This window comes from Anser brachyrhynchus, assembly GCF_964034855.1.
Source record: "Anser brachyrhynchus genome assembly, chromosome: 5".
Lineage (NCBI taxonomy): Eukaryota > Metazoa > Chordata > Aves > Anseriformes > Anatidae > Anser > Anser brachyrhynchus.
This window is the reverse complement of record NC_137699.1, coordinates 7,223,980-7,242,403: the sequence shown is the minus strand read 5'-3', so window position 1 is coordinate 7,242,403 and position 18,424 is coordinate 7,223,980. Positions and strand designations below refer to the sequence as shown.

The following is an 18,424-nucleotide window of genomic DNA, read 5'->3' as shown; positions in this document are numbered from 1 at the left end:
GCTGAGAGCTGAGCAGCAACGCACAGGAGGAAGCCACAAAGCCCTTCATAAAGTAATGGGCGTTTCTCCTGTTTTCCAACAGGTAGCCACCAGGTAGTGCCATCTTCCATCTTAGCATTACCCGGACAATAAACAATCTATATCGTTCTTTCCTGGTACAATGCAGTTCTCTTTGCCCTCAGTTGCATTGTAAGTAAATACACAATTGTACTACAGAGCTTTCTATTGAGATCTCCAGCAGCTAAAAAGCATTAGAGCAACCAGTTTAAGTTACACACTCATCAAGTATCTCTTAACTGCAGTGTTGATGTCACAAAGTAAATATTTAGCCACAGTCATCATTCCTCCAAACAGTTTTCCTTATTCCACACTTGACAAGTTTCTGTTTTTCTCCCGCAAGTATCTGATCACTTCCACCGGCATTATCCCGTGCCCTTTGTGTACTCTTCCCTGCTTCTGTATACACAAACCACTCCAGCACTTAAATAAATAACGCAATTCAGTGACTACAGGAAAAGCGCTAGCACAAGCACAAATCACGCTCAGTCCCTGAATTTCCTGCTAGCAAAATTGTTCCAAGTTACTTTGGGATGCAATTTATTACTAAACATAATAGCCACATACAACATTACCAGAACACTTTCTTAAATTCCTTCTCACCTTACCCTTTGTGGCTTTTCAAGTACCGCTTCTTGTCCTTGTTAAACACCACAAACTGTTTGAGGAAATGCTCTTAGAGCAAACTCGAAGCACTCCCTCGGAGAAGCCCGATAGCCACAACCAGGTCAGCCTGCACCTCGCCTCCGTGCCAGGCTGCTCCTCGGGCGGGGAAGGAGGGCGGAGGAGGGCCCTGGGAGCAGGTGTGTGCTGCCTGCCTCTCGCAAGCCATGGAGAACCCATCGCGGAGCAACCCAACAGGGAGCAACGCGTCCGCTTCGCAGGCGGGAAGGAGTTACCTTCACGAGTGTGAGGGGAAAAAAAAGGGGGCTGAGGGGGCAAGTGGAAAATTTAAGCTGGCTCTTTTTCCCTACCTGGTCAGAAAGACCTAGTTAAGATAAAAATGCTGTAGCCTGCTGTTCAAGAAGCTGCTGCTTGTGGCTGAGCAACAAGTTTTGGGGTGCGCTGCTACTCGGGCACCCTTCTCGCCTCACAGCTTGCTCTAAGCTGGTACCCCGCTGTTAAAGCGGGTTTTTTCTCGGGGCAGTGAGGAGCCAAACACGGTTTTCAGCATTTTCATCAACCCAGCAGGGAGAACTTCTCCCCAACCCTGGTTTCAACAGTAAAAAGCGTTCAAAGTGACGACGGGATTTCTCTGGGTCAATCGCTAACCAGGAGCGGCGGACGAAGTTACTCGTACCTTGTCCTCACGGGGGGTCAGGTCAGCCGAGGGGACGGCCAGAGCCCCCGAAGCGGAGCCCCCCCAGCCGGGCACAGCGGGGCACGGCCGCCCCGCGCCCCTTCCCTCAGGGCGTTCCCTTCCCGCCCCGGGCCCGGGCCCCGCAGGGCGGCGGCTCAGGTGCGGCCCTGCCCCTCGGCCGCGCCCTTTCCAGGAAGCGATCGCTGCGGGGCGGCGAGGCGGCGGCTCCGGCAGACGCCGTCCCCCCGGAGCCTCGGCAGGGCAGGTAGGGGAGCGCCCCCGGGGCCGGGCAGCCGTTGGGGTGGGGGGCCGCGGGCCGGCCGGTCCCTGGGGTGCCGCCGCGGGCGTCCCGCGGAAGAGCTGGGGCTGAGCGCGGGCTGCCGGGCGGGGGCTCGGCTGCGGCGGTCGCCTCAGGCAGGGGAGCGCGGGCTGCCGGACCCTGAGGGGGGGGCAGAGGCTTTCTCCTGACAGACCGGGTCCTGTACGCGTGTTCACGCCGGGGGCCCGCCTTCTCTCTCGAAGCGACAGCCGGGGTCCTTTCGTGCGTCCCGGGGCGCTCCGTGAGAGGCCTCTCCCGTTAACGTGGCCGCCGAGCCCGTGTGACCGCCGCGGTGTGACCTCCTCCCCGGGAGGAGAGCGGGCATTGCGCTGCTGCGGCCGGAGGCCCGCTGACATGTGCGGATGTTATGCAAGGGAAACTTCAGAGACACGCAGGACCAGTTTGGGTCGGTATTTTTCTTCTAGGGAACCATTAGCCCAAATGGCGTGTAGGTACTTGCGTGAGGTGACTTCACTTGTAGGATTCATTCAAGGTTCATCACCGACACCTCAGAGGAGTGACTGCGCTGTCATTTTCCTGAAGTCACGTTAGTTTCTGTCTGACAGATCCCCCGCCATGTTTGTGGCCTTGGTACTGCTGTGCCAACTCTACCCGATGATGTTTGCGTTTCCCCACTGCGCAGAGAAATTAAATCACCTGAAGCACCCGGAATCGAAAGATGGTAACTTACTTTTAACGTGATTTTGGGCTTTCCAAAGTAAAACTGTATCTAGTTTTTCTCCTACTAATTTCTAAACTACTTTCTTCTAATGCGTGCAAATGCTCTTCTGCTTCATAAACATATCGTACAGTTTTATTCTTAATTTTAGTATAGTTGAATCCCTTTTGCTGAAATGTGTGATAATTTGGGTATCAGTATTATACATGTATCAGATTCATTAGTAAGTGAAGCTTGGGACAACTGGGCTTTTTCTAGGTCTTTGCATTATTGTCATTGATATGAACAGAAAAATGTCAAAATTTCAAGTTTGAAATCTGTATTAAGACAGTATTGCTTTGATACTATCTGAGCACATAACATCATAGTTTTGTATATCTAGAATTCATTTATATTTTAAAGTGTTTATTTGCTTGGTGTTTGAGACATTTTTTTTCCTCAGTGCCAGATCCCTTACAACACCTTGAAATACAGTGCTGATACTGCTTTGGAAGGGGGGAGGTGGAAAGGAGGTAAAAACAAATTTAGTTTCCAAGAAGGACTCGATCACTGTGATGTTGAGCCATCACAGTTAAGTCCTGATGCTTAACATTTAAGCATCACGGCTTCACAAAGGAATTTTTAAGATAGCTGCCCGGTCTCCTCAGTGAATAAGGAGTGCAGAAACCTTAACACAGACTTGCAAAAGCCATCACGTTGCACAGGGAACTCCTTCAGGGCAGTAGGTTGATCAGAAAACATAGCTAGCAGAAGAATGCTGAATACAGGTTATTCATTAAAAACCATATTGCTCTGGGGCAAAACACAGAGCTGCCAGGCTGCCTCTACCTTCCAAGTTCACAGCATAGAACCCTCTTCTGGCAATAGACTTGGTTCTCTCGTTTTTTTAAGACGAAGTTGGAAAGTGAGAGGCCCGTCTCTTTTATCCAATAATTTAACAACTAGAACAATTGCCAAGAATATGGGGTACCTGCCCTGGGAGGTTACCTCTTCAGCATTTTCTGAGCCTCTTTTACCACTAGAGTAACTTTATTCAGCACATTGCATGGATGCGTTTTTAATTAAATGTTAGGCACGCTAAAACGGGATTTACCATCTTGTTGAAATATGGCCCAGGAACTGTAGAACTGCATCCAGTTCCCTCATGTATAGCAGAGAATTCAAGTTCATGTGTTTCATTCTTCAAATACTATCTTAATCATGGGATCATGTGTAATTTGGAGGTGGAGACAGGTGCACTTTGACAGTGTCCTACAAAGTGACGAAAAGCACAGGTAAATGGATGAAGGCTCAGAGAGAAAAGGAGTTTGTATCACTGGGAATAAGGGGTCCTAGGTTCTACTCTACTCTCCAGGCAGCCTCATCATGCACTTCACATTCATTAAAATGCAGAAATTATCTAAGTTAATTCAGAAGTATAGCTGATAGCACTTGCACAGTAAGGTATGAAACACTACTGAACAAAGCCAAAGATCCGTTTCAGAAGTATTAAGTTAGTCCTATGTGATTTGCAATCAATGAACCAAGATATTGATAATATTTATTTCCATGAAATTCTTTTCCCTTTCCACATTTTTTTTTTTGGGGGGGGGGGGGGGGATGAAGTCCTTCTCTCTAGTTACTCTTAGATACAGCATATATATTTTAAGCTTAGATTTTCACGCAACTAATTTGAAATAACAGATTTGCCTTCCTGCTCGAGTGTGCACGTGCATATGATTCCTTCTATACATACTGTAATATTTCTTGAATACACCGTAATATCAAAGGCATAAACAACCAATATGCAAGTTATACTTCAGTTTTCTTAGTTTCCAGAGAGCAAAATATTTTGAGATACCATTGCAAGATCTAACAGTAACTATTAGGATAAAAATTCCAGAATGATATGATAATCTAACCAAACAAGAACACAGAGCTACTTTGTAGCTGAATAACTTTATTCTGAATCTCATCTCCTTTTTTATCTGTCTGGCTTGGTATGTAACAATGCTGTTTCTGAATTACAGTTGCAAAAATAATCCTCTAGTCATCTTACTAAACCAAAGTCTGGATTTCTTAGAGTACTGATTAGGCTTTCACTGAAAGCCAAGCCAGAAAACTAGTTTTGTCATATAAGGATGATATTTCTTAAAAGAAGCTATAGCAAGAACAGGCTAAAACTTGACTATGAAAAATGCCTGGTGAGAAAATGCATTCCTGTATTCCAAAGCCTTCTACAATTTCACTAACTCTTCTGGAATCTTACCTTACAACTTACTCCACAAGGCTTCATAGGGCTTGTAATAAGCACAAAAGAAGAAAAGAATTAAATTTCTTCAGAAATGCCTGCTGCCAGTAAAATTCCTATCATGGACTAATTTTAAACAAATAAGCATGGCAATATGCCAATCTTTACAAAAAACTTGCTGCCACGGTTGTGAAAAGAGAACTGAATAGGACTCTGCAGCCGTGATTTAAAATCTAGTCTGTAAACAAACGTTGGAACTCACAGACACCTGAATATTGATAAATGTATTTTGAAGATTATTTTGAAAGAAGATGACTTTTTTTTTCCTTTCCCCTCCAGTAGGTCAGAATCTTGCTGGGTTTCGATCTGACTGGATTTCTGCTTTCTGTGACTATGCTTTGTACTCAAAGGCTCCAGTGAAAAGCTGATGCCCGCATCCCAGAAGGGATAATACTAAATCTTGAACTTCCAACTGCTGTCTTGAGAACCAAATTCTCTTGGCCATTATAAGAAATAGCTGAAATGCTTTATGAGAGGAAAATATGTCCATTTTATATTGTGTAATTGGAAAAGTTAGCAACAAAGAGAACATATTAGGAGGAGAGCTTGATGTTTTTTTCTCCTGTATGTAGTTGAGAAGAAGAGAACTTCTACAAGAAGAAGTTGACTCAACATAGTCCCTTCAGGATATTAACCACTCTTTAAAGACACCATATGTAGCCTTCCTAACTTGTTTTAAATCACTTTTTTTTTTTTTAAACTAGTGTTCACATCAGCAAAGGAGGCCAATTTATTCATTGGACGACATCTTCTGGCCAACAGATTTGATTTTGAAGCATTCACACCAGATAACCTGGAAAGAGAATGCTTTGAAGAGCTGTGCACCTATGAAGAAGCCAGAGAAGTATTTGAAGACCCGGATAAAATGGTAGTTATTCAAACAAATTGATATATACTGAAGGAGGTTATTGAATATACGATTACTGTATTTAAATACTATTTTTTACAGAAATTAAAACAAGATCGCTTATTTTATAGTAGAAGAGGCCCAAATTAGATATGATTATTGCACTTGATATGCAGTGAATGTGCTTGCATATGTACTGTTGCCTTAAAGACTTGAGATAAGGGCTCCAATTCTGCACAAACAATCAGAAATGAGACTTCAGAAGTACCACTTGTGGCTATACCTATATGCATTTCAGAATTTTAGCAACTTCTCAGCAGCCAGATTGAATGTGTTCCAAATGCTCTACGTATTAATTGGCTAATCTCATCCTTATTTAATGCCAAATAAGCGTTTTATAAGTGTAAGCTAGATCTACAGTTCAGCTATTGCTGAGTATTCCTGTAGCATTATCTTTTAAATTACTACCTATATGCACCTTGGAAAAAAAATATTATTTAGCCAAAACAAATGAGAAACTTTACAGCCCAGTAAAAGAACGTAATGGTTGTCTGAAGACTGGCTCTTGCTGCATGCAGCACTAATCTCTTCATGATCGCAGATGTGCTCTGCACTAACTTGCGGAAAGAGCAAGGAACACCTAACCTGAAGGTGGAAATGCAGTTCAATATTTCACCAACTGGCATTTTATTCTTTGTGAAATTGTAATTTTTATGCAAATTTGAATGTATGACATAAATATGATGGGATAAGCAAGTACAAATCCCTCATCCAGAGTTGCTTCTGTTTATGCCATTGTTAAATTTTGCCTACAGTACCATATTTTTAAAAATGCTCAAGACTGCCAATTATGGATTTCTTATAAATCTCATCCTTTGTATTTTTATAGATGGATTTCTGGAAAGACTATTCAACTAAAGGCCCTAAAATAAAAACAGGTAAGTCATCTTTTTTATTCTTTTATTCTGTTCTCATATTGCAATGTCTTGTATTTGTCATAACAGTACCTCCTTAAAAATACACCAGTTAGCAGATCTACAATTTGATCAGGGTCACAAGTATGTGAAGAAGTATTTGGAAGGCACTGGAGGAGAGACATCTCAGAAGTTTCACATACAGAAAAGGGAACATCTACTCACCTCTGCTTTAAGCTGAATGTGAACTGTGTTGCACTGATATTATGGCTTCTCAGAGCACACCAGACATTTGTGGAAAGGAACACCTTTGTAGCACAGCAAAATTGATATTTCGTAGTGTATACTGTAGAGTATGCAGATGGAAAAAACCCTATCTGAAAATAACCAATATTTTATTTTCAGGTGATGAAACACTACAAAAGATTAACGTTACAGGACTTCTCATCAGTCTAGTTGCTGCTGGAGTAATGTTAGTCATAATTGGACTGCTTATCTTCTACTGCTGCAAAAGTAGATGCAAATCAACGCAACCACCAGGGTAAGGAACTTCACTGCTGAGAGGGGGGGAAAAAAAAAAAGTAAAAAATCTACCTTGGCCTCTTACAGTGGAATTTAAAAACCACCATTGGCTGGTCTAACTGCGTTTTCAGATAAGTCAATGGGAGCTCTAGTTCTCAGTTTCCTGGAAGCAAAGTTAGGTGAGGACTAGCAGTAAGTAGTTTCACTGAAGTTAATTAGTAACACAAAAACATAAAACAGCACTTCATAGCTGACAGAACTTCCGTTTTTGTGTGTGTGTGTCTTCTTGGGTCCAAAATACCCCTACTTAAAAACAGAATCAATTTAATAGGTTGGGGCCTGCACTGGAAAGTTAAAGTGTGTTCTATTTTGCTCTTAAAAGTAGAGTGTATGCACTTCATGGCATCTAATCTGCTTCAGATGTGGAATGAGGTAGGTTGGAGGAAATGCTTCTCTATCAATTCTCCAGCCCTGCTTCATTCTAAACTTCAAAAGAATACAAGAGGAGTCTGTTCTCTCTTCCCCACCCATTTCCCATTAGCGAACTATTCTTACCCTGTGGTTTGAGGAGTGTATTTGGATTCTGTTGTTTATGATCATTAAAGGCAAGGGTAGTTTTTTTTATTATTGTTTTACAACAAAGACTTCATATTCTTTCTTCCATTTATTGAAACGGAAGCTGCTACTTATAATGCTGTTAACTTTGTTTAGGTCCTTGGATTACGTAAGAAGTAGAAGACGTAATTCTACCAGCATCTTCAGAAGGCATGAAGAACTTTCTTTAAATCCACTTCCTCTCAGAACTGATGATTCAGGACTACCAACTTATGAGCAAGCAGTTACTTCAGATGGACAGCACGATGTACCACCACCTCCTTACCCAGGGCCCCCAAAAGGGGCACGGGTGTTTAAAAAGTCCATGTCACTCCCTGCCCCTTAGCTACAACCTTCCTTCTGGAGAGAGGGGGTATTACTGAAGCATAACATACTTTTTTAAAGTGCGCTACCTTGCATATTGCAAGACAGTTTACAAAAATGTGAAAGATCTTTAGCGTAACTAGGAGCAAGTGAAAATCCCATTTGGGAGAAGTGATCTGTTGCAAAGACTGCAGGACAATTCTTTGCATGAGGTTATTGCGCTAAGATGAGGGAATGTATCAGGATTAAGTCTTGTACTGTTACACTCTTCCACATGCACTTTGAGCCATCCCATCATACTATTGATGTTTCATTAATAGTTTCATCTTGTTTCTTTAGAAGGAACAGTATTTTAATTGGTTTCATAGACACTAACCATTTTTGTGACTTGATGCTTTCAATCACTAAGAAATCTACTTTATTGTTTGATGTATTCACTTTACTGCTGTGTAATTTTCTATTCATTCTAGTAATAGATTTGAGTATGAAAAATATTTCATGAGTTGATCAAATGTAAATATGTTACTGCTTCTGGAATACATCGGTTTGTTTTAGACACTGCTGGTTAACACTACTTAATTTTATGTATTTTTGTGATTTATTTTGGATGAAGAGGAACCGTTAATTGCATGACACATTACCTGCTCAGACAAAGTATACTTTAATCAAAAGGTTTTTTGATACTCCAACATGGTATTTAGTGTACTACCACTCTTTTTGGGGGGGATGCTAAGCAAATAGCTAGAGATTAGTCCCTTGTTAAAATTATGGTTAGGATACTTTGTCTGGAAAGTACACAGGTTCCATGGATAATGTTCCCCTTGCAGTCTAAGTATATAAATCGGGGAAGAAGAGACGTTTTGCCTGTGGAATAATATGCCAAACTACTCCAGGCTTTTCTCTACATCTTCCCTGGGACACAAACATACTAGTTAAATGGGACTGACAGCAGCACTTTCAAGGAGAGGGATTTCACAGGGCTTGTAAAAGTTCGGATTCTGTACTGTTTTATGTAATGATGTATGCAGCTGGCAAGATCACAAATAAACTACAGAAATTGTACTGAAACCTACTTAATCACTTGAAGTTTGATTCTTCTGCTATTCCTAAAACTTATTTGCAAGTGATTCTATGCAATGCAAGCAAAAATCTTGACCTTCATATAATGAAAAAAACAAAACAAACAAACCTAGGATAAGTAACTTTATTGCTAAAAGAACTTATAGCATGGACGTTAAACTGCACCTTTTATACACTTCTATAGAGTATAACACTTCAAAATTAGTCAATGAATCTGCAGTTTAGACCCTGAGGGTATTCAAAATATGCAGCGACTGACATTCAAATAGTGGTTACATGTAACAATTTACAAGACACATCCTGTACATCATAAATATGGAGCAAAGTTTAAAATTAAATTAAACATAACAGACTTACCTCATCTTAGATAGGGAAAAATTTCCCAAGCAGTCAATGGGATTGTTTGTTTGTTTTGCTTTTACTTTCATAGATGGGCTACTATGTCCGAACGCTTACCTTGTATCTTGTTTTGTTTTATAAGTTCTTACTCATCGGGGTAGCGCAGGAAAAATAAACAAGAGGTAGACCATGATGTCTTGTGAATTAAGAAGTATTGACACACTTCCATATTTTACACACCATTTCCTTTGAAAATGTAGTTACTATTAGAACATAGAAAACAGCAAACAGAACTCTCCTTAGGTGGGTGGAGGAGGTAGTTTTAGAGGAGCTTTTAGAGGAGCAAAACAGAAGCAAGTTTAATCCAGCTTGTGTACAGATGTAAATCATCAGGGTTGACCTTCATGACTTTCTTTTCAAGGGCTGGCAGGAAAGACAGTGGATTTTAAGTAAATTAACAGACATCTACTGTGACAGATAAAACCAGAAGTGTCTAAATGAAACACTGAGAAACGTTATGCAGTGCTTTAATTCTGTTTCTCGCAGAAGAGGTTTAAACATGTCACAGTCCTTAAATGGTGTTGGCTATCACCTTGGACCATTTTCAAAACTTACTTCGTGTTGTCCTTTTGGCATCATACTAGTTTACAGCATGCAACCTTTTAGAAATCTGAATAGATTATTAGTTAGAGCAAATAACTGACAGTCAGAAAAGCAGTCTTCAACTCTGTCAACTGAAAAATAAGTCACCTAACCTGTTTTTTGCTTCAGTGACACAAGAAAGCGTACTACTTCATTTCTCAAATCCTCTGACGAATAGTATTATAAGCATTACGTGTGTGCGTGTGTGTGTGTAAAAAACTGGAGGAGCAAAAACAAAGGACCACATGGAAGCGTACTTCCTCTGCAGTTTAGGAAAATGTAAGTCTTGAAGCGTTTGATTTTGGTCCTATAGAAGTCTATGGCAAGGTTTTTATTGACTTCAACTGCACTGGGATTGGAGCCAAAAATGAAATAATAACTGATTACTTCAGGTAGTAAAAAAATATAATGTAATACATTATTTACCACAATGCTGCTCCCAAACCTAATTTATAGGTTATTCTATTGTCTAAATGATGTCTACTTACATAAGCCAGGGTTTTTGAGTCTGATCTGCCCTCAAAAAGTGCATTTGGAAAGCACAGGAAGATCCTTCATCTTTTTCTACATTACTAGCTCTGAATAAGCTGCATTAACTATCCATAGGAGGTCATTATCAATTCTTTTTGATTACTTTGATCAACACTACAGGTTCCTTTACAGCCATTTTTTTCCTTCTGTAAGAAAAAAAAAGGCAACCTTTCTACTTACAGTCTCATCTTGCAACAAAAGTTTTATTGCTGCTATCCTCACTTGTTCCACGTGGTGAAGAACAGGAAGGAAACACCGGGTTTGAAACTCATCTATGAACACTTTAAGCTTGCTCTTTCTACACTGTAAATGTCTTTTAATTTATTCTTGTCACATAGAAACTTACCACTATACAGTTTTCACAGTCAAGAACTTTCACATTTTCCTCTCAAAAATGTTAAGCACGCCTTCCCCAATATGCTGTTCGTTATTCAGCAGTAACTTCTGACTGTTTCTAGTCATTCTTGACCTGTGTAAATGGTTTATGTGACTTCACTGTATTTCAACCTTCCTTCTACCCATCTAACATGGCCTTTTGAATGCAGCTGTCACTAGTTATGTTTTCATTGCAACTTTGATGTTAAGTGCTGGCATTTTGGTGGGAGAGAAGCAGCGACATTTAAAACTCTGCTAGTCTATTATCTTGCAAAACAATTTCCAATAAACATTTGCACAGGCTAATCATAGCAAAAACCAAACAAAAAACCCAAAGCCTAATTCAGCCTAAGCTGGTTTTTTTTGTTTGCTTGTTTTTTACTAAAGAGAAAAAACGGATAAAACCCTTTAGAATTTCTTTTTGTGAAGCTGTTGACAGCAAGCATACTTCTTTATGGCATATAGCAACTATCAAAGGGGATGAAGCTTTTTTTTTTTTAACATTGCTAATTTCTGCTCTGGACAAAAGCTTCCTACTTCACTGTTCTAGTTCACTTACGCATCTGATGTATATAAATATGAAGTAAGGTTCTGAACTGTGAACAGCAGTCACTGGACACGGAGTCCTCAAGACAAACAAGCCAACTGAACAAGCTGGTGTACCCTTCCATCTTCCTTGGCTTTCCCCAGACCTTTGGCGGGAAGCTTTAACACACTGATGCGGCAGAAAAATACCCATCTTCTAAGGGTTAGTTAACTGAGCAAGATCATGACAGAGCACCAGAACAGGTGTGCAAAAGCAAAGCAGGAAGCAGAACTTCCTTGTTTGGTAATGGTGACTTCAGCCTGAAGGGATGATACACATTGCGCAGCGGGAATAAACTTGCGCAGAGAGGCAGGGAAGACAGATGAGGGCAGCTAGGTACAGCTGATAACATAGCACAACCAGTTCAGACAGAGTGAGTAGGGTCAGTCTTATCTCCCTGCACAGAACCCCGCTACTACCACACAAGATGAGCTGAACTAGCTGGTTAAAACTCCTCACAGAACAGTAGTTTCCTGTATTTGAAGATCCAATGAATCTTTTAATCGGTCCTCTAAACTGAGACTTGGAAAACAGCTGATGGGGCTTAGGTGCTTCATTCTGATTAAGCCAAAGACCTGAAAGTATCAGAAAAATACTTCAGTCTTGAAATTGGTACATTTCAACACAAGTTTTGAAAAGGCCTTAGAACAGGTTTATGAAGTCCTGGTGCAGTACTTGCTTCATGTAGGAAATGGGAAATACTTGAGATCGTTCAAGTTGTTTAAGCAGTTTCAGTTAAATTACCTAAATATCAATAACTACTAAACAAGTATTGAATATTACATGTCCTGTATTTAATGTTAAATACCCAGCTTGGATGCAATACAAAGGATAATATCCAGTAAGAGTTAAAATAAAATACTCCTTGTTAAACCGTGAGCTTATTTGAGAACAAAAGCTTTAAGTTCTCTTTTTTCCTACATTATCATTGCAGATTTCTGCCACTTGCCTTACACCAGTGCTGGTGCTTACTAGATCCCTTCATAAATCAGTTGAATGTGCTCATCCAGCAAAATGTAGACAGCTTTCTGGTGAGCAGGTGAGTTGAATCAACTCAAGTGCGAGTGGTGGTGCCTTAGAAGGTGTGGAACCACACGATCAGGAGGAGGGTTGCGAAGGTGAAGGAAACAGGGCCTTCCCCCTCTTTGGTACAGTGTGCTTTCTGTCAGCTCACTCATCTCTTGTAGCATCAGAAGTGCCATGATTTAGTAGATCAACATTTGTTCTGCTCCTGAAGACTGAGATTCATTTGTCTGTAATTACACCCAAGCTTTTTATCAAATAAAGGCACTGAGCTTATGTAAAGAAATGCAAAGAAAGAGCACTTGCCCTGAGGCTCCAAGATAAAGCATGTTCTTTGAAAGGCAGCACTTCCTTCCCTATTTACACCTTTCTTAGCATCTAGCTTGATGTTTAAAGAGGCCGACTGCCAAATTAAATGCAAAATCTTATCTGTTAAGCAATTGCAATTTTCGGCTTTGGTCAGAACCACAATCGCAACCAAAAAAAACCACCCAACAACCAGTCAGTGATTAATAATAGGCCTGACCAAGGCTTGTGTTATTAGTGCATAACACCTGCTTACTCAGTGCTGCTTATGGAAGATAACCACAGCCTGGCAGCATCTTTACTTACACATAGCCCACACAAAGGTGCTACATCCACGTTCTGTAAGTGAATTCCTACTGTTTGTTCAGCACGGAAGAAAGAAGCTGAGAAATTTTATTCTGCACTCTTTTTAAAATTTGTTAGATAATCAGTCCCAGCTCCTCTTTGTCCTGCGCTTTTAAAAACTTCATCTGATCACATACACTCAAATTATTTGAATATTTCTATCTCTGAAACATTAATTTTCAAAAAAAAAAAAGTCTGCAAGTCTCTGAAGCACTGTTTTCAATCGATTTTGAAGATTCCTTCTCCCTCCATAAGGCCAACTGCTAAGCACTTCTAGAGCTTTTGTTGACAAATAGAAGAAGCATTAGCCACTGAAAGCTAAGCACCACGATGTCCGTGTACATTAGCAAACTATTCACGATGCTGTGCTAGTTCCAAAATAAAGTACTATTATGAACCGAAATACGATCCTTTTGTCCACTTTCACCCGCCGAGCTGTAAGCTCTGTCTTGCAGAGTTAGCCGCACGCTGTGCTGTTAAATACTTTCTCCAAAGAACACCAGCTGAAGCTGCTGGTCAGCACGTCCATCTGACTCTACTTCTTTCCCATGATTTTCAGCCCATCAAAAATTGCCCTGAAGCATACCAAGCATTTTGCTGCAAAAAACAACTGTTTAACTGGAAGGTTCTTAATGCAAGAAATTAAAAATTTCTTTATCTTACACTTAAACACGAGGGAAGAGCCTGGGTAAGACCAAAACCAAGCCTGATCTGTTATGGAAAGACAAAGGACAGAAGCAGTGCCTTTTATGGAAGAAGAGAGCATCTGGGGACAGAGAGACACTGGAAAAGCCTTGTAAAGCTAGGTTTGATGTACCTGCAGTGAAAAAGGATGCCAAAAGCACAGGCAGCAACTGCAGGCCCTAGGAAGAATCACCCCATTCAGTAACACCTGCTGCCTCACGCACAAGGTCCCTCAGTGGTGCTATCCTGGCATCTAACATCTGCAGCACTGTTAAAGCTGTCACAGACCACGCAGCCTGGCCAGGCCTGTACATGTGCAACACGCAAAATACTCCATCACACTCAACAGAAACACTGGCTGATGTTTGTTCCACTACCATGTGCAGTAATAGCACACTAAGAAACAAGTAAGTTAATAAATAAATCAGTTACAAGTCAGTAACAATGCCAAGCATGACCTGGAGCCTTATTCTGTCCCTGGACTGGTGTCTGATGTATTGGTTTTAATTATGACCAAATCATATTTTATGACTAATTATGATCAAATCACATGACAAATTGTGACCCAAACTGCCAACCACCCGTTAGCTTGATCCCACATTTCATTTGGCAGATGGTCACTTTAAACATAAAACGAAGCCTTAAAAAGTGATAGTGCCTTTAAGCACAGAGGAACATTATTTAATTTATAACGTTTATAATTAGAAAAAGGAAAGAAAAAAAGGATGTTTCATAGAGGGGCTGCTATATTAGCTAACAGAGTTCTGCAAGAGCTGGCTGGATTCTGGCCAAGCCAGAGTATGAGCAGAGAAACCCGTTACTGCCTGTGGAGGTAGTGCCTCAAGCACTCCTAGAGATTTCTGCACTGAATACGCCACAAGCTACCTCAACATCTCATCATCAAACGCAAGTTTCCTGCTTTTGCTTGTCGTCTCCTTCCTTTCCCACCTGCTTCTGGCTGCAAACTACTACTCTTTGCCCTGAACCAGCACTCGTTTGATGCAAAACAAGCTGACTCAACTAAGTGGAATTAACATGAAAATGTCCTGGCAAAAAAAAAAAAAAAGTAAATGTTCTTTTGCCAGAGGAGTGAATTTACTGCTCACCTTGTGGCCAGAGTGCCTCACTGGGAGCAGGAGGGTAGAGCAGGGAAGGAGGAAGGGAAGGGAAGGCCTTCTCCTTTGGGTGTCAGCAAGCACCTAAGGCATCCCATCCCTGCTGGGACACCATACTTGCAGGCAGCAGCACATGCTTCAGCTTTGAAGATCACTCCTTGGACATTAGGGAGACAATCCCCACTAAAGTATCACCTTAAGTACCTAAATCTGTGCCTACATGGCTCATAATCATCAAATGACAATTTGGGCTCTGTAAAGGATTTATGTTATTCTTCCAAGTGGGGGCTATTTGTTTAGGGAGAGGAATGAGCAACAGAAATCCAGCGCTGCTCCAGGCTGGTATGACGCACAGATTGTGTTACAGGGCTGTAATTTAAGATTTTACTTATATATATATATTTTAAAAAAAAAAGCATTAGCTTGTTTTTCAGAAAATACAATTATTAAGTTAAATTTTCGATTTGAGAGATAAGCACATGTACTATCAACACTAGCTACAAGCACTCAACATTTATGAACTACAGTCCTGGATGTGGTAAAGCCCACTGAACGTCAGTCCCTAAACAGCAAGTAGTAGCTGCTTTTGAAACTGAAGCGTTCCTTTCAAATGCAAGAATCAAAATATTTCCAAGCAACATTTAGAATCGTGAACGTGTCTAGTATGACTTTTAAATACACGCCTTAATATATACACTTCAGTCCACTCATTAAAATAACATACGTAACTAACAGGATTTGTCATATTTTTTCGGCACTGAGAGACCTTTCAGAAAAGCTGTGCATGTGGCACAGACACGAAGACAATGTAAAAGCACTTATTCTAAACAGACCCTTTTGTTGTCGCAGAGAACAACATTACTAAATACTTTTTTTGATACAAAAAGATAAAACGGGCAAACTTCAATGCAACTTTCCAAGACAGAGGATGGCAACAAGCAGCAGGGATCAGTTTGATGAGAAAACCGCAGAAATCTCACAAGCTAGTCTCAGGAGAAGTAAATTTTCTCTCAGACACAGGAAATGCAAACTGCTGGATAAACTGACTTTACCTTGTGGTTACAAACATTAGTGGTGGTGTTCTCAGTCTACTCCACCTCCATAAGAACTATGTAAAAGAAACTAAATTTAAGAACAGCTATCACAACTTCTGCATATCTTTTCTCCTGACAGTAAATCTCAATGGATGTTCGTGTGGAATTTCTTATGCAAAGAGATCTTATTGTCACATATCAGTATTAACATCTACACCTTCTCTTTAGAGAAATAACCTGTAATGAAAACACACAACATTACAGTATACTTTAAGGTTCGTGTTGTCGTTAATTGAGAACAATACTGAATATAACACCGGTAGTTTTACAATTTATTAGCAGATTGTTGCAAATTGTGGCAAGAAACTTGTACAATAGCTCCACACTAACACACTGCAACCAACCACTACAGCTAGGTGGCAAAGCGATTGCGCTCCACCTACGTACAGGTATCAGTCTTTCCTCAGGGGCATTTGAAGCAAACAATGAACTTCAAGTGGAAGTGGTATTCTAATGGAGATGGGCGGACATCCTGCAGGGAAATCTAAGAAAAAAACGGTAGGTCCTTCCGCCAAGGGCAAGGCTACTTTCAGTGCATCAGCAGCACAAGTTCTTCAGCATTAGCATAAAACTGGAGGCATTTTCTATCATCAGGCCTCGTTCATATGTAAAACAGCGACCCTTGTATTTCCCAGGGAAAGGCCTCCACACCCCACCACGCACACTCTTCTCCTGCTGCAAGCGATACAGGTGCTAACTTATGCAAACACAAGGGAAACTCACTCTGCTGGTTTCTGTCTTTGGCTGGCTTCTTTTTTTCTCTCTCCTCCCTCTGCCCTGGCCTCTCAGTGACTTTGCTCAGTCTCTCAGGTGTGGATTGCTCTTGCACTCCCTTTTCCTTCCCACTCCAAGGACAGATTTCTTCCCATTGTTGGCCTTGCTTGAAGCTGGGCATGACAAGAACAGAGCCTCAGCTTTTCCTCTTAAAATCCCTTACCTTTTTACTTTGTCATTTAACATTGATTGCTCCCTTTTTCATTCAAGTGTTGACGTATTAATTTATATTGTGCTTTTTGGGGGGGGGGGGGGGGCATCTAACTTGATTAGCTGTAGGCAAAAGTTTCTAACGTCAGTGCTTCACTGCAAAATTCATTTTACCCTGTGGTTTGACATTGCCTGGAGTACTACAAACTGAATCTTCAAAAGACTTACTTAATCATTAGCATACACTTCCCTCTTCAGAGCAAGGTCGACGCCTTCGGGTGCTCTCTTCTTTCCTCTCCGCAGCTCGGAGTCCTCATCCTTGCTCCTGGGGCCCTGCTGCTCCTCCTGCCTGCCTCAGCCCCTGTACGCTCAGCCTGCGGGGAAGGCGGGATGCGGCCAGTCACCCACTGCCCCCAGCCCCACGCAGATGCTGCCCTCCTTTCCCACCCACGTCTGCGCAGTGGGCGCCCCCCTTTCCCTGCTTTATGCTTTCTCTTCTGACAGCCACGCAGCCAAAGACGTGGCTGTTTGCCACTTGTGGGCCCGGTGGCTTAAGATGCTGTATGTATTTACATGTCATTTCGGTCTACTCCTCTCGTCAGCATCCTGTCGTTCTGCTTCTGGCCAATTCAGACTCCAGGCCTGCGATGACTTGGCGACGGGGAGCACGCAAGTGTTTTGAGAAGCCCTGATAAATACAAGAAAGAAGAGAATCAAGGATTTTTAGCTTGTTCTCAAACAAACAAAATAATAATAATAATGATAATAATGAAAGCTGCGGTTTTATATTATTTAACCCCTGTAAAGCGTTATCAACGCGACGACCAACCCCAAAGGCTGCAGGGCGGCACAGGCCGGCTGGAGGCAGCGAGCAAAGGCAGGGCTGCGGGCTGCCCCCGTCCCCCCGCGCTGACAGGACCGCGGCCGGCCCCCCGGCAGCAGCGGGGCGCCCCCCCACGTTCCTCCCCGGCTCCCACCGGAGGCCGGCAGGAGCCCAGCGCCGCGTCCCCGCGCCCCCCTCGCCGCCCTCCATCTTGTCGGCGGCCCCGCGGCGGCGGCGGCGCAGGCCCCGTCCGTCGGCGCTGCCCGGCGGTGCCGCCGCTTCGCTCGGCAGGAACAAGATGGCCCCGCCCCGGCCCCTCCAACAAAGCCCCAGCGCTCGGCTCGACGCGGCCCCGCCGCCGCCAAACCGGCCTCTCCCCCCGGCCCACCCCGCCCCGCCGCCGGGCCCGGCCGGGCAGCCCCCGCTCGCAGACCTCACCCCCTCCTCCTCCTCCTCCTCCTCTTCCTCCCCCTGGCGGCGGCTCCGCCGGCGGCCCCCCCGGCCGCTGCCTCCCTGCCCCCCGGCCGCGGCGCCGGGGCCCGCGATCCGCCGCGGGCCGTGGCGGGGGAGGTGCATCCTGGGAAGGAGCAGCCCGACATGGCTCTCCGCCTGGCCGCCTCGCAGCCCCCGCCGCCGCCCGCCGCCCCCCTCGGCCGCCCGCCCGCCGCCGCCGCCGCCCCCCGCAGCTGAGCGGGAGCGGAGCGGAGCGGA

At 42.9% G+C, this 18,424-nt stretch overlaps 2 protein-coding genes across 23 annotated transcripts in view; one reads left to right on the top strand and one right to left on the bottom strand.

Annotated features, from left to right (window-relative positions):
* Window positions 1-17,860, bottom strand: part of CCDC73 (coiled-coil domain containing 73) — a 94,180-nt gene extending 76,320 nt beyond the window's left edge. For 6 of the 21 annotated variants that reach the window (XM_080594760.1, XM_080594761.1, XM_080594754.1 and 3 more), the window contains exons 1-3: window positions 17,464-17,860; window positions 17,119-17,264; window positions 16,690-16,853 (exon numbers count right to left, since the gene is read on the bottom strand). The gene's annotated coding sequence lies outside the window, so the exon portion shown is untranslated. The other 15 variants (XM_080594740.1, XM_080594764.1, XM_080594757.1 and 12 more) reach the window with 7 other exon arrangements.
* PRRG4 (proline rich and Gla domain 4) lies at window positions 1,395-8,918 on the top strand. Of its 2 annotated transcripts, none has more exons than XM_080594794.1 (6): window positions 1,395-1,622; window positions 2,243-2,358; window positions 5,350-5,513; window positions 6,382-6,430; window positions 6,812-6,947; window positions 7,640-8,918. In XM_080594794.1, the coding sequence occupies exons 2-6, from the start codon at window positions 2,253-2,255 to the stop codon at window positions 7,866-7,868; spliced, it is 684 nt and encodes a 227-aa protein (XP_080450920.1). In that variant the 5' UTR covers window positions 1,395-1,622; window positions 2,243-2,252; the 3' UTR covers window positions 7,869-8,918. The 2 variants fall into 2 exon arrangements, with proteins under 2 accessions (XP_080450920.1, XP_080450919.1); XM_080594793.1 differs by lacking the exon at window positions 1,395-1,622 and adding an exon at window positions 1,699-2,082.
* Window positions 17,861-18,424: the final 564 nt, after the last annotated feature.

Bases quoted from the DNA above. Each gene is read 5' to 3' on its own strand.
- PRRG4 (XM_080594793.1), top strand. From the start codon at position 2,039: ATGTTATGCAAGGGAAACTTCAGAGACACGCAGGACCAGTTTGG. The intron at 5,514-6,381 runs GTAGTTATTCAA...GTATTTTTATAG, and splicing joins TTGAAGACCCGGATAAAATG to ATGGATTTCTGGAAAGACTA. The intron at 6,948-7,639 runs GTAAGGAACTTC...AACTTTGTTTAG, and splicing joins AAATCAACGCAACCACCAGG to GTCCTTGGATTACGTAAGAA.